The following is a 14413-nucleotide window of genomic DNA, read 5'->3' as shown; positions in this document are numbered from 1 at the left end:
TTGCAAAAGAAGCTCTTTTGATTCCTACAGCAACTCTGTGAGGTATCTCAGATAAGCAGTTTCATCTTCTCCTATTATAGACAAGGAAACTGAGATTAAGAGAAATGACTAGAGCAAGCTCTCAGGACCCTGTGCTCTTTCCACTGTGACCCATCTGCTATGCTTCCCACTAGTACCAGTAACCTGCTGCATTGGGTCATAAATGTACCCTGCTCATGTAGGTAGGTTTGCAAATGAGCCCTCTTTCCCTAAATGCCCACCTTTCAGGACTCATCGATCATGTTCATTAACACAACCACCTTCTCTGTGTCAGGGCCTAGGCAGAGTACTGGAGGGCAGAGCTGACCAAGGCAGTTCTCCATGCCGTGGTTCTTAGAGCACCTGGCATTCCATCCTGAGGCCAGACAAGAAAAGACCTGCCCACAGCATGATTCATGGTATTTCTGTCTACAAGGGGCCAAATTATATGTTATTAATAAAACCTATATGCCTGTCATACCCTTGGGGGAGGGGAGCAGCTTGCTCTGAGCTACATCCAGGTGACAGTCTGCCTTGCATGAGTAGGTAAGTGGAGTGATACTAGAGGAGTTTCCCAGGAAAATATCACCCCTGAGAACATTCATAGGGCTGTTCTACCTCTTCTCTCCCTGTCCCATTCAACTCCCCTTAAAGAACTTCTCGTGCCAGTATGCTATTTCCCCCACAGTCTGTAATGCTGGTCTCTTTCCTGACTTGTTTTTTTAACATCCAGTTCAAATGTCACCTCCTCTGCCAGAAGCAGTTAGTAACTTCCTCTTTCATGCTTTCCTGATGCTTTGACTTTGTCTCTGAAGTACATCATTTGTGAAAATACTGGTCTGGCCCCTGCATGCCTTCTTCTGACTGACAGCCCAGGGCCTAGTGCTGGGCCAGGTAGTTGAGGATGAGGTGCTTACTACTAATTCAATACCGCTGTTCAACGAATGGACGAATATCTACATGAAATATCAACACTGTCTTCAGTTGTTCCAGGGGATAGACCACAAAGCCTTCTTCCCATTCCTACCCTGGGGAGCCTCTCAGGAGTTCCTTGTTGCACATATCTGTTCTGTGCATATTGCACACTTATGTTTGCATCTGGAGGTGTGCCTTGGCTGAGGGCAATGGGTGGTTCTTCCTGTGAACTAGGTGAGTCCTGGGTGTTCCTCCTGTGGAAGCACAAGTATAAGGGATAAGGGCTTAGAGGACCCGGAAGCCCCAGAGCTAAACCATGATGGGATGTCAGACAGGATTTGCAGGTTGGGGTGGGAACTGTCCACCAGCCACAATTCTTCCTCCTTCTTGATCAAAATGACCAGAAGTCACATACAGAGGTCTGGGGCCTGAAGAGGGCCAGATATAAAAGGGAGGAGCTGGGAAGGGCTCAGGTCTCTGCCTGGAAGTAGGCTAAGAAGGGAAGGAATCCCTGGGGATGAGGTTCTCAGAAAGTCCCTGAGGGGAAGTAGGAGGACCCAGGATCCATCGGCTTGTTGTGTCTCCTGTGCTTTACAGTGGATCAACCTGCACAAGTCATTTCACCCCTCTGAGCTTCAGGGTCTTCGTCTGTAAAATGGGCGAATCAACAAGCCCAGCCTGAGAGGTGGTTAATGAGGTCATTGGACGTGACTGGCGCTTGGGACCTGCAGGGGGCAGGACAGCTTCAGGGCCCGCGGGGGTTGAGAGCTGTGCCCACGGGAGGGGGGGGGCGGGGGCAGGCTGGGTGGGGCAGGAATCTCCGCCCCGAGCGGCTCTCAAGGGCCTCCTCTGTCGGGACCCCGCAGCCCTAGCGCCTAAGCTGGCCTGCTCAGGTCCCGGCTACGCGGGGATGCCAGGGCGGGCGGGGCTCCGAGCAGGCGGGCGGAGACGGCAGGAAGCGCAGCGCCGCGTCGCATCCAGCGAGCCTGGGACTCTGGGAGCCAGCTGGAGACGCCGGCGTCCGTCCCGCCGGGCCGCGGTGACCAGGCGCGGGTAAAGGCCTAGTTGGCTCGAGCGCCCCTCCGACCCCGGCTGGGCCGCTGCGCTTGGCCCCGGCAAGGGCGCGCCGGGAGCCGGGACGGGCAAGTGTCACTGGGAGTTCGCGGTCGGAAACAAGTAGAACCGAGTTGGGTCGCCGAATGGGGGCATGTGTCCTTTTTTCTCCTCAGTCTCCGCAGCCACCTGATACTAGTTGCCCTCTTTGGGACCCAGACTGGTGGGGCACCTCTGGACTTATGGGAATACTGTCCGTATTCTTTTCCTGCCGTATCCCCCCCCCCCCCTTTTTTAAATACTGTCCTGCCGACCTGGATGATCACTAGAGAACTGCCTCCCCTCATGCTTCCTCGCGTCCTATGTGGCCCTGGATCTAACGCTAATCCAGAGCTTCCCCAGGTTTCAAGGACTCTCCCTTAACCCTTCTCCAGTCCCTGGAATTCCTGTCTTGAGCCCAGTCAACACCCCAGCCAGCTCCTGCACTGGTTGGCCCTGCTGAGGAAGGTCGCCCAGTGCAGCCCCTTCTAAGTGAACCCTCCCCTGATCTTAGGGAAGGAGACCAGGTGCCACACAGGAGCAGGTTGCAGGTTAGGGCTCAGAAAGGACTTCTCAGGAGTGAGAATCTTTGAGCAGAATCTTAAGATTGGGTGAAATTCTGGCTAGGTGAGGTGGCACATGGCTGCAATACGAACAATTTAATAAGTTTGGATGCTGAGGTAGGAGGATCCTAGGTTCCAGGCCAGCTTGGGCAATTTAGCGAGATCTTATCTCAAAAAATATAAAGTGCTGGAGAAGGTAGTTTCGTGGTAGAGCGCCCCCTAGGCAAAAAAGAAAAAAGATTGGATGGGATTCTGAAAAAAAAAAAAAGAGAAAAGCCATTCCAAGCTGAGGAATGTGTATGAACCAAGTTAGGAAAGTGAGCCTGGGGAAGGAGGTGCCCACTGTGGGCAAGCTTAGAGAAATAGCTTGTATAGACCAGTTTTAAGTTAACCTAGACTTTAGGAAGGTGATTAGCGCCTGGAACAAGGGGTTGGAATGGGCGAAACTGAAGTTAGAAAGGGCATGAGAAGATGGGAGTCCTGTAGATCCTGGGAGGTCCCAGTTAACTCTGGGATGATGCATTAGAGAACTAGAAGGCAAAGCAGTTGGGAGGAGTTTGTGGAACTCTTCCCACTGCCTGGAGGGGCATGGGAGGCAGGATTTGAGGTGGGGGGGAAGGTCAGGTTTCCCAGTGTAAATCCAGCATTTGGGAAGATCTGTAGCAAAGCACTCAAAGGACAGGGGAATGATGGTTCAGTTTTGCCTGGGTGAAGTTTGAAGCAGCAGCCGCATATCCTTTTGGAGATGCCAAATAGGAAGTTTGTTCACTCATTCATTTATTATTTATGTCAGCCTCAAAGACAGCTTACATAAAAGTCACAGAGAAGATAAAATGATAAAACCATTAAAACTCAGCTAAAAGGACCTGATGGCTAGGGAACAAAGGCAGAAGGGAGTGGATAATGATTACTGGGAAATGTAGGCCCAGAAAAGCTACTGAAAATGAACATGGGACTTCTGTGTAAGCTTGCTGGTAGTCAAGGGGTGGGGGAAGATACCTAAAAGCAGATTATTGGGGTCTGGAACTTAGGACAAAGGTGTTTGTGAAGCCTCAGGGAAGAGGCAAGAGGTGGTAGGAGATAAAATGTGATCACTGTGGTGGTATTTTCAGGGAGGAGAGCTGAAGCTGGCCAGGGCTTCTATGGTGCTGACATCTGGAAAGGCTGAACCTCTCCTGGGAGGTGGTCCCTCCTTAACTGGCATGGAGTAGGGGTGCGGGAGGATTGAGGTGGGGTGGTGGCAATGCATTCACACTAGTCTTCTTGCAGGGGAACTGGAGAGCAGGTGGTAAGTCTCCCAGGTTCTGACCTTCTCTCCCAGGATGAGGTGGGGCTGCTATTTACCCAGAGCCTCTTGGTACTCTGGTCTGGGAAGAACATCTCAGCCACCAGGTAAGCAGGAAGCTGGGGTTTCTTTTCTTTTCTTTTCTTTTTTTACCTCTCCCTTCCTCTTCAGGGTCTTGATGGTGTCTCCAAGAGAGCTGGAATCCAAATACCAGGTGATCTAGTTCACTTGTGGTTCTGTAGCTGTTGACCTTGGGCATGTCACCTCACTTCTCTGAACTTCCTTTTGCCCCATCCTAAAGTAAGGGAGCTGCACTAGATGATTTTCCAGGGCCTCTTATAGCTGCATAAATCCAGGAATATTTGTCTGATTTCATTTTGCATTCAGCAGATATTTGCTGGGCTGGCCATGTGCCAGATCCTGGGTTAAGTTTCAGGTATATAATTGTGAACAAAAACAGATGTAATTCCTGATCCCTATGAATGTTAATCAAACAATCATATAATGAAATATAAAATTGCATAATAACTTCTAAAAATGGGCAGTACAGCTGCTTTAAGAGCAAAATAAGGGGGGATTTGGTATAGACATGGGGTCTGTGTATTGGTGGGAAAATGTGCATAGGATCTGTAGGTGTTGTTTCTTCCTTCTCTCTGTAGATGAGTGTCTCCCCTTCCTGACCCACTGGAGTTGGCCCCTTAAAGGGGAGCGTCCCCTTGGACCCCTTAGGTGAGGCCTGGGTGTCATGCCTTAGATGTATCTGAGCTTGCCCTGGAGACTGGGAAGGGTCAGGACGTGGTGCTAGCTTGATCTGCTGACAGAGGGGGTTGGGCTTCTGGGGGCCGGGAGAGTACAGAAGTTGGCTTAGATCATCTAGGTAGAAATCATAGTGGAAGAGGAGTGGAGACCTGTGAGGAATGATTGGATCTGGCAGGGGCCAGCCTGGGTTCCAGGGTGATGGAAAGCAGTGGGGGCTGGAGGGCCAGGGCCACATCCCCAGTACCTGTGAGGGGAGTCTCCCTAGCAAGAGTTAGACTAGCTCTTGGATGTCCAGTATCTCAGGAATCTGGAAGTCCAGCAGTGCAGACTGGCCTGGACTCAGAGCTTGTGCAGGGACTGAGCTCTGTATTCTGGCCCCAACCCATCTCCTCTCCTCACTCCCAGGGCCTTTATACGCCACCATGGAAGCTCAGCGGACAGTGCTTCCCCATCAGGAAGGCATGGACAGGTGTTCCGGAGCATCTCTGCAGCTGGTAAAGGATTGTCTGGGATCCTGCTGGGGAGAGGGGGACAAAGGAAGAGGGCATTAGAAGGAGAAGCAGGATCCATTGCCATCCAGTAGTGGTCCCTCTGTGTGTGCATCCCTTCCTGCAACACTCACACAGTGCACACTTACCATGTACAAAGTACTTGGAGAGACACTCTCCCTACCTCATCTGATCCTGGTTCTAGCAGCCAGGGTAGGATCATGCACAGATAACCATGAAGCTAGGCTCGCATTATTTGTCTGGAAGTTCACCATTTTCTGCCATAGGTATTCTAAACTTTCCAGACAATCTGCATTTTCTGAGGGAGTCTGGTGAATCTAGCAGCATTCTGGCCTCAGCATCTCTGGGTGCTGTGTCTTGACTCCCCAGCTTGACCTACCACCCCTGACTGGCCCTAAGCTCCAGCATCTCCTGCCCCTTTCCCTGATCCATGTCCCTTGTCTTCCCATCCAGAAGCTATCCAGCGGCACCGCAGGAATCTGGCCGAGTGGTTCATCCGGCTGCCCAGGGAGGAACGCCAGTTTGGTCCAACCTTTGCGCTAGACACAGTCCATGTTGACCCTGTGATTCGTGAGAGCACCCCTGATGAGCTGCTTCGCCCATCTGCAGGGCTGGCCCAGGAGCATCAGCCACCCCCAGCTGGGCTCCCTGCACTGGCCCTGTCTCAGCTCTTTGACCCGGATGCCTGTGGGCGCAGGGTGCAGACAGTAGTGCTTTATGGGACAGTGGGTACAGGCAAGAGCACATTGGTGCGCAAGATGGTCCTGGACTGGTGTTATGGGCGACTGCCAGCTTTTGAGTTACTCATCCCCTTCTCCTGTGAAGACCTGTCATCCCTGGGCCCCACCCCCACCTCTTTGTGCCAACTTGTGGCCCAGCGCTATACTCCCCTGAAGGAGGTTCTGCCCCTGATGACTACTGCTGGGTCCCGCCTGCTGTTTGTGCTCCATGGCTTAGAGCGACTCAACCTTGACTTCCGCTTGGCTGGTACGGGGCTTTGTAGTGATCCCGAGGAACCAGGGGCACCAGCTGCCATCATGGTCAACCTGCTGCGCAAATACATGCTGCCTGAGGTAGGTGGTCCCTTACCACATCTTTCCACTGCTGTCCCTTGGCCTGCCCCCTAAGGAGTTTTGTGTCCTGGGCCCACATGTTTCTTGGGTAGGATAGGCACTAGGTTAGTTCAAATCCTAGCCCTTTCATTTCCCGATTCTATGATCCCAAGCAAGTCACTGACTTCCCTTAGCTTTTGTTTCCTTCTGTCCTTGAATTGTGCTGATCTAATGAGATGCTGTATATAATACCTGGGACCATATTGATGCTCAGTAATTGTTATAGTTATTTGTAGTCATTGTCCCCTTCATCCTTGGACACTCAGTCCTCAGGGCCTTGAGGCCATCCAGGCCCTAAAGTCTGTCTGTCTTTCCTTCCTTTTTGTTACTGAGGATTGAATACAGGGACTCTTTATCACTGAGCTACATCCACAGTTCTATTTAAATTTTGAGGCAGCGTCTTTCTAAGTTGCTGAGGCTGATCTTGAACTGAGATCCTCCTGCCTCAGCCTCCTGAGGCTCTGTGATTACAGGTATGGACCACTGCTCCAGACTCCTCAGGTCTTTCTTAACTCTCAATCATGCCCTTCCCAGGCCAGCATTCTGGTGACAACCCGTCCCTCTGCCATTGGCCGCATCCCCAGCAAGTATGTGGGCCGATATGGCGAGATCTGCGGCTTCTCTGATACCAACCTGCAAAAGCTGTATTTCCAGCTCCGTCTCAACCAGCCAGACTGTGGGGATGGCGCTGGGGGTGCGGGTGTCTCAGCCACACCAGCTCAGCGGGACAACCTGGTACAGATGCTCTCCCGAAATCTGGAAGGGCACCACCAGATTGCCGCCGCCTGTTTCCTGCCCTCCTATTGCTGGCTTGTCTGTGCCACCTTGCACTTCCTGCACGCCCCCACACCTGCCGGCCAGACCCTCACAAGCATCTATACCAGTTTCCTGCGCCTCAATTTCAGTGGAGAAATGCTGGAGAGCACTGACCCCTCCAATTTGTCCCTGATGGCCTATGCAGCCCGAACCATGGGCAAGTTGGCCTATCAAGGGGTGTCCTCCCGCAAGACCTACTTCTCTGAAGAGGATGTCCGAGGCTGCCTGGAGGCTGGCATCAAGACGGAGGAGGAGTTTCAGCTGCTGCACGTCTTCCGTCGGGATGCCCTAAGGTTTTTTCTGGCCCCGTGTGTGGAGCCAGGCCACCTGGGCACATTCGTGTTCACCGTGCCTGCCATGCAGGAATACCTGGCCGCCCTCTACATTGTGCTGGGTTTACATAAGACGACCCTGCAGCGGGTGGGCAAGGAAGTGACTGAGGTCGTGGGCCGTGTGGGAGAGGACGTCAGCCTGGTACTAGGCATTGTAGCCAAGCTGCTGCCCCTGCGGATTCTGCCTCTGCTCTTCAACTTGCTCAAGGTAACAGCCCTGAGCTCCCACCCTTGCTCCTTCCCTCCCCAGGATCCTGTGTGCCTCATGGCTCCCCCTTCACCCCTTCCCCTCTCCCAGGAGGAAAGTGCTGCCTCTTGCACAGGGGTGAATCCTCTGCTGGGCTCTGGTTCAGCTCTGGGCAGTTGGGGCCTAAGGAACAGGGAAAGAGAAGACACAGACTGGGGAAGGCTTGGGGGCTGGAGGGTGGAATTTGAGGGCATAGGGACCTGATAACAATCCCACAGGATTCCTAACAAGTTTCAATTCTGCACTTCTCCTAGTCTTTGTTGCTGTGAGTTAGGGGTCACTACAGTTCATGGTCTGTCCTTCGCTTTGTAGACCCAGAAACTCAATTGTATCTCTTTCCCCAAAGGTGATTAGGCTCAGGGAACGATGACTCATCCAAACTAAATCACCAGAGACAGGTTTATAAAGCAGATGCCATTTTATTCATTTATACTGGGAGGATGAATGGCATCTGTAATTGGTTTAGGACAGTCCATGCTGGGTGCAGGTCCGCTCCAGAAATCAAGTGTCAGGCCTGAGGGCTGGTGGGGAACTGGGTGGAGGCAGGAAGTTCCTGAGGGATGGAGGAGCCACTCTGCTGAGGTCTGCCCGGCACTTCCTCAGGGTTCTTGCTTTTGTTTTTCATTTTCAACCTTGGAAATGTTCATTTTCGACCTTGGAAATGAACTACTATTATGACCTCTTTTTTAAGTGAGGAAACTGAGGCTCAGACAGGAGAAGGAACTTGTCCCAGGACACTCAGCAAGTAGAATAATTAGGATATGAGTTTGGGGTTTTGTGATTCTGAGTCCTCTGCTCTTTCTGCCTAACCATTCTGATGGTATTAGGAGTATTTCTGTCGGGCCGTGGTCCCTTGCTGGGGAATCCTGGTTTTCTAGGAACATGTTAGCAACTAGTCTTGAGAAGGCAGAGCCCTGGTTAGATCATTTTTGTTTTTTCTGTTTTTTTTTTTTTTTTAATACTGAGGCTTGAACCCAGGGATGCTTACCCCCTGAGCCACATCCCAGCCATTTTTTTTTTTTTTTTTTTTGGTACCAGGGATTGAACTCAGGGGCACTTGACCACTGAGCCACATCCTGAGCCCCATTATGCATTGTTAATTAGAGACAGGGTCTCACTGAGTTGCTTAGTGCCTTGCCACTGCTGAGGCTATTTTTGAACTCATGATCCTCCTGTCTCAGCCTCCTGAGCTCCTGGGATTACAAGCATGTGCCAGTGCACGGGGCATCCCAGCCATTTTTATATTTTAATATTTAAATTTTTATATTTTAATTGCTGTAATAATAAGGATGTTGAAGAAGGTAATGTAGGGGCTGGCGTTGCAGCTCAGTGGCAGAGTGCTCGCCTAATGAGTGTGAGGCACTGGGTTCAATCCTCAGCACCACATAAAAATAAATTAGAAATAAAGGTATTATGTCTATCTACAACTAAAAAAAATGCTTAGAAAATGAAGGTAATGTATTTTAACACCTATCCCAATCTCAAACTAAGGGCATAATATAGCTGGCCTTCTGCATGCACTGGTTCCACAGCCATGGACTCAGCTAACTACAGGTTGGAATTATTTGGAGCTAGGCATGTGTAATCCCAGCTATGGGAGGCTGAGGCAGGAGGATCATAAGCTCAAGGCCAGCCTGGGCAAATTTAGTAAGGTCCTAAGCAAGTTAGCAAGACCTTGTCTCAAAATAAAAAAGGGGCTAGGTGATGTAGCTCAGTGGTTAAGCACATCAGGGTTCAATCCCTGGTACAAAAAAAGAAAAGAAAAAATTGCATTAGCCAGGCACAATGTTTCCTGCTTGTAATCAGAGCAACTCAAGAGGCTAAGACAAGAGGATCATAAGTTCAAGGCCAACCCAGCCAACTTAGCAAGACCCTATCTAAAAGTAAAAAATAATAGTTTACTATCTCAAAATAAAAAATAAAAAAGTATTTTTTTTCATATTATTTACATAGCATGGTTATACTATAACAACTATTTACATAGTCTTTACACTGTACTAAGTATAATAAGTAATCTAGAGATGATTTAAAGTATGCAGGAGGATGTAAGTAGGCTATATGCAAATGCTGTGTCATTTTATATGTGGAACTTGAATGTCCATGGGTTTTGGGTATCCACAGGGGTTCACGAACCCATCCCCTGTGGAGACTGAGGGACAACTGTATATGCTCATTCCTTTTCATAATTAGAAAATGGATGGGTGCTTGGAAAAAATTAAAAAGTTCCTAAAGTCTGGAGTATGTGAGACAAATGTTTGAGAGATGACCATGAAAAAGTCAGATGGGCCAGATTATGAAATGTTTCATGTTCCACGCTAAATGCTTGGAGTTTGCCATGCAGGCAGTAGGGAGCCTGGAGAGTACTGTAGCAAGGGGGTAGTGTGATTAGACAAATTGTGCTGCTCCCTCCAGGGAGATCATGAGGCTGGAGCAGTCTGGGTACACCTTAAGCTGAACCTTGAAGACTGAACAGACACATGGGAGGCCACGGCAACATCCCCTGCTTCTTTTCCAGGTGGTTCCACGAGTGTTTGGGCGCATGGTAGATAAAAGCCGGGAGGCAGTGGCCCAGGCCATGGTGCTAGAGATGTTCCGAGAGGAGGACTACTACAATGATGACGTTCTAGACCAGATGGGTGCCAGTATCCTGGGTGTGGAAGGCCCCCGGCGGCACCCTGATGAGCCCCCTGAGGATGAAGTCTTTGAGCTCTTCCCCATATTCATGGGGGGCCTCCTCTCTGCCCACAACCGTGCTGTGTTGGCTCAGCTTGGCTGCCCCATCAAGAACCTGGATGCCTTGGAGAATGCCCAGGCCATCAAGAAGAAGCTGGGTAAACTGGGCCGGCAGGTGCTGCCCCCGTCGGAGCTTCTTGACCACCTCTTCTTCCACTATGAGTTCCAGAACCAGCGCTTCTCTGCTGAAGTGCTCAGCTCCCTGCGCCAGCTCAACTTGGCAGGTGTACGTATGACACCTCTTAAGTGCACAGTGGTGGCAGCTGTACTGGGCAGTGGAAGACATGCTCTGGATGAGGTGAATTTAGCTTCCTGCCAGCTGGATCCTGCTGGGCTGCGCACTCTCATGCCCGTCTTTCTACGTGCTCGGAAGCTGGGGTAAGGACCCATCCTTATGCATAGGCATGAAGAGAAGATTAGAGTTTAAGAGGGGAAGAGAAATTGCCAGGGAAACAGGTACAGAGGTACTGAGGAAGGACCAGAAAGTCTGAAAGTCTGCTTTCTGTTGCTACAACAAAATACTTGAGGCTGGGTACTTTATAAAGAAAAGAGATTTACTGATCTCATAGTTTTGGAGGTTGAAAGTCCAAGATTGGGTACCTGGTTTGGTCTAGCTTCTGATGAGAGCCTCTTTGGCCCTTGCAACATGGCAAAAGAGCTGAAAAGGAAACAGTTGTATGCAAAGGAGGCCGAGAGCATAGAGTGGCCTTGTTTTACAACAACCCACTCTCATGAGAACTGACTGTCTCTATGAGTCCAACATTCATCCCCTCCAGGAGCACCCCAATGACCTAATAACCTCATACCAAGCCTCATCTCTCAAAGGTTCTGCTCCCCTGAGCACCTCATATTGAGGATCAAGCCTCCAACTCGTGAACCCTTGGGGGAAAAACTACCCAGACCGTAGCAGGGTGGGATGGTGAAGTCTGATGTGGTCGGAGGGATAGGAACAACAAAAGAAGTAAGGGCAGGTATGGATGGCACGAGGCAGGCTGGTGAGGAAGGGGCACAGTAGATGGAAACGTTCCATCTGATCTCCCTTCTTGGCCTCTCACCTCCCCTCTGGCCACCTTCTGCTCCAGCTTGCAGCTCAACAGCCTGGGCCCCGAGGCCTGCAGGGACCTCCGAGATCTGCTACTGCATGACCAGTGCCAAATTACCACCTTAAGGTGAGTGCCCTGGGAGAAGGGCTGGAGGGAGGCTCTGGCTATTGTGGGTGGCCAGCTCAGGTCAAGGGCGAGCTCCCTGCCTTACAACTTACCTGGCGCAGGCCCACCCATGCTATAGTAAAGGGGGTGAGAGTTGAGGCCCTGATCTGTCCCTCCACCCCCAGTCAGGTCCATTATAAACCACAGGACAAAGGGAAGGATGTCATGAGTTCTAGGTGCTAAGAAAGCCTCTCTGGTGGCTAATGTCAGCTCGGGGACAGGGAGGCTGCTCTAATACCTAGGCTGGTTGCTTGGTAACAGAGTCACTGATTCCCTCCCAGTATTTTCCCCCACAAGGCTGACTGTAATGCTGGGCAGTCTCACTAGCTGCTCTCAAGGTGTTGGTTGATTTTCTAGGACCCCTGGGTTTCGAATTTCTGGATGGAGTAAGGGGAGGTGAAGGAGGGAGGAGAAAGGAAGGACAGAAGGATGGGGTGACTAGAGGGGAAAGAAGAACAGGGACTGGGAAGAGGATGGGAAAGGGGGAAGAAGGGAAATAGTACTGTGAAGGAGAGGGAGGGAGTGGGAAGAAGGGATGATGGAGAATAGGAGATGGAAAGGACGGATAGAGGAAAGGAGAAGCCAGCTTTCCCCACTCTTCCTTCTCTGCAGGGACTATAACTGGGTTTATCTGTCTCCTTCTCCTGGGCCGACACTTTCTTATTCAGTTTTGTCTCCACCCCAGGCTGTGCCCCTTTAAGGCCCAAGTCTTAAAGCCCAGCACAGGGCATTTGCAATGGGTCCTTATAACCTTAGGTTGCTTGTGGCCCTAGGTTGTCCAACAACCCACTGACTGCAGCGGGTGTTAGCCTGCTGATGGAGGGCCTAGTAGGAAACACCTCGCTGACACACCTGTCCCTGCTGCACACGGGCCTTGGGGATGAGGGGCTGGAGCTGCTGGCTGCCCAGCTGGACCGCAATCAGCAGCTGCAGGAGCTGAATGTGGCCTACAATGGTGCTGGTGACACAGCAGCCCTGGCCCTGGCCAAGGCTGCCTGGGAGCACCCTTCGCTGGAGCTACTGCAGTAAGTCCTGCCCGTGGTCCCATGGGTCCCTGGCCGCTTGGTCTCCTCTCTCCACTGTGCTCTTCCTTCCTCAGGGAGTGCTCTGGGCCTGGTGTCTGTCCTTTCTTTCTGGATTCTGACTGATCCTTGTTAACCCAGTTCTGAGCTGGTTCACCCACTTTGTGACTGACTTTCACCTTGCCCCTGTTCCCTACCACCGTTTCTCTTAGGGGTCTGTTGTTCCTGGTCCTGCTGAATTCTTACGTCAATCCTGCCTCCCGTTGGCCACCACCCTCCTCCTCTGGTTTGCTGCAGACCCCTACCCCATCATGTCTGGCAGTAGGGGAGGAGCTGTGGGGCTCCGGACTGTCCATCCACCGCGGGCCCTCCTTTCCACACCCCTGATGAGCGTCTACCCTTCTCTTTCCTGCTAGTCTCTACTTCAATGAACTCAGCTCAGAGGGCCGCCAGGTTCTTCGGGACCTGGGAGGCACTGCTGAAGGCAAGGCCCGGGTTGTGGCATCGCTGACAGAGGGGACAGCAGTGTCGGAGTACTGGTCAGTGATTCTCAGTGAAGTCCAGCGGAACCTCAACAGCTGGGATCGGGCCCGGGTTCGGCGCCACCTTGAGCTTCTGCTGCGGGACCTCGAGGACAGCCGAGGTGCCACCCTTAATCCTTGGCGCAAGGCTCAGCTGCTGCGAGTGGAGGGCGAGTTCAGGGCCCTCCTGGAGCAGCTAGAAGGCCCTGGAAGCTGAGACAGTGGCAGCTGAGACCCGGCTGTGGGACCACTGGCTCCAAAACCCTTCCTCTGTGACCTCCTGGCTTGTTCTACTCCTTCTAGAATGATCCCTTCAAGGCTGGTGGCAAAGCAATGGGCACAGCTCTGTGGGTTGCCACCCTGGGACATGTCCAACTAAGTCTAGATTTCCAGGGTCAAATACGGTCCATTGATACCACAGACTTAAAAATCGAGTGTGTCTCCTCTCCCTTTGGCTTGAAGAACTGAGGATGTGGCATTTGGATGACCAGATTGCCCTGTGGCATCACCACCAATTTTGATTCTCCCTCTGCTCAGAGAGCCTCTGATTGTACCACCAAAGGGTTCACTTCTTAAACCTTCCCTGCTGGGGGTGTTGCCATTCAGGAGATGTGCTGGAGGGCCTCTCCTCCTGCCTGTGTTTACTGTGACACTGAGGACGCCCTCACGTTGGTGCTTTCCCCCACACTCATGCTCCTGTATCACACTGGTTCCCATGGCTTGGTGGCCCAAGGGCCAGGTATACCCAACTTGCTGCTATTAAAAAGCCTCATGTCTTCTACCTACTGTGGCCTTCTCTTCCTTACCTGATGCTCCCAAGAAAGGGCACTCTTCCTGGCCATTCTGGGTAAACTACTGACCACTTTGTACAGGCCACTTTTAACAACCCACTGATGGCAGCAGGTGTCTCCTTGTTGGTGGAGGGGCCAGCAGGAAATGCTTCACTCACACTGTGTCTCTGCTGTGCAGGGGCCTTGGGAATGAGGGGCTGCAGCTGTAGGAGCTGAACACGGCCTACCTGGTGCTGGAGACACAACTCTAGGTTCCGAGGCAGCAGTGGCTGGAGGGACCTATGTAGAAGATATCGGGATGGATATTGGCCAGGCTGGGCCATAAAACTTCTATCACCCTTTTCATACCCTTCCCCCAGGCATGGGGTCACAGTGACCAGCAGTCTACCTTTCTCTGTCCAGAGGAGCAACTGGGTCAGCTGTAGGCTCTCTGGAGAAAGTTGAAGCCCGGAGACTCCAGAGGCTGAGTCATAGAGGCTGAGTCAGAAGG

The 14413-nt window shown here is 51.7% G+C and overlaps 1 protein-coding gene across 3 annotated transcripts; it reads left to right on the top strand.

The window, feature by feature from the left end:
- Positions 1-1765: 1765 nt before the first annotated feature.
- Nlrx1 (NLR family member X1) lies at positions 1766-13913 on the top strand. 3 transcript variants are annotated; one of them, XM_046438662.2, is made up of 11 exons: positions 1766-1986; positions 3858-3876; positions 4045-4087; positions 4533-4602; positions 5038-5126; positions 5595-6214; positions 6788-7609; positions 10164-10759; positions 11464-11550; positions 12363-12614; positions 13028-13913. In XM_046438662.2, exons 1-11 carry the CDS (start codon positions 1844-1846, stop codon positions 13347-13349), a joined length of 3063 nt encoding a protein of 1020 aa, XP_046294618.1. In that variant the 5' UTR covers positions 1766-1843; the 3' UTR covers positions 13350-13913. The 3 variants fall into 3 exon arrangements, with proteins under 3 accessions (XP_046294618.1, XP_046294620.1, XP_046294619.1); XM_046438664.2 differs by lacking the exon at positions 4045-4087 and having other exon boundaries at positions 1872-1986; positions 3858-3980; XM_046438663.2 differs by lacking the exon at positions 4045-4087 and having other exon boundaries at positions 1874-2075; positions 3858-3980.
- The last annotated feature ends 500 nt before the right edge of the window (positions 13914-14413 follow it).

Source organism: Marmota monax, unplaced genomic scaffold (assembly GCF_021218885.2).
Source record: "Marmota monax isolate L192 unplaced genomic scaffold, Marmota_monax_Labrador192_F-V1.1 WCK01_AAM20220418_F8-fsc00081, whole genome shotgun sequence".
NCBI classification, from domain to species: Eukaryota; Metazoa; Chordata; class Mammalia; order Rodentia; family Sciuridae; genus Marmota; species Marmota monax.
This window is presented reverse-complemented; position numbering and strand designations above follow the sequence as displayed.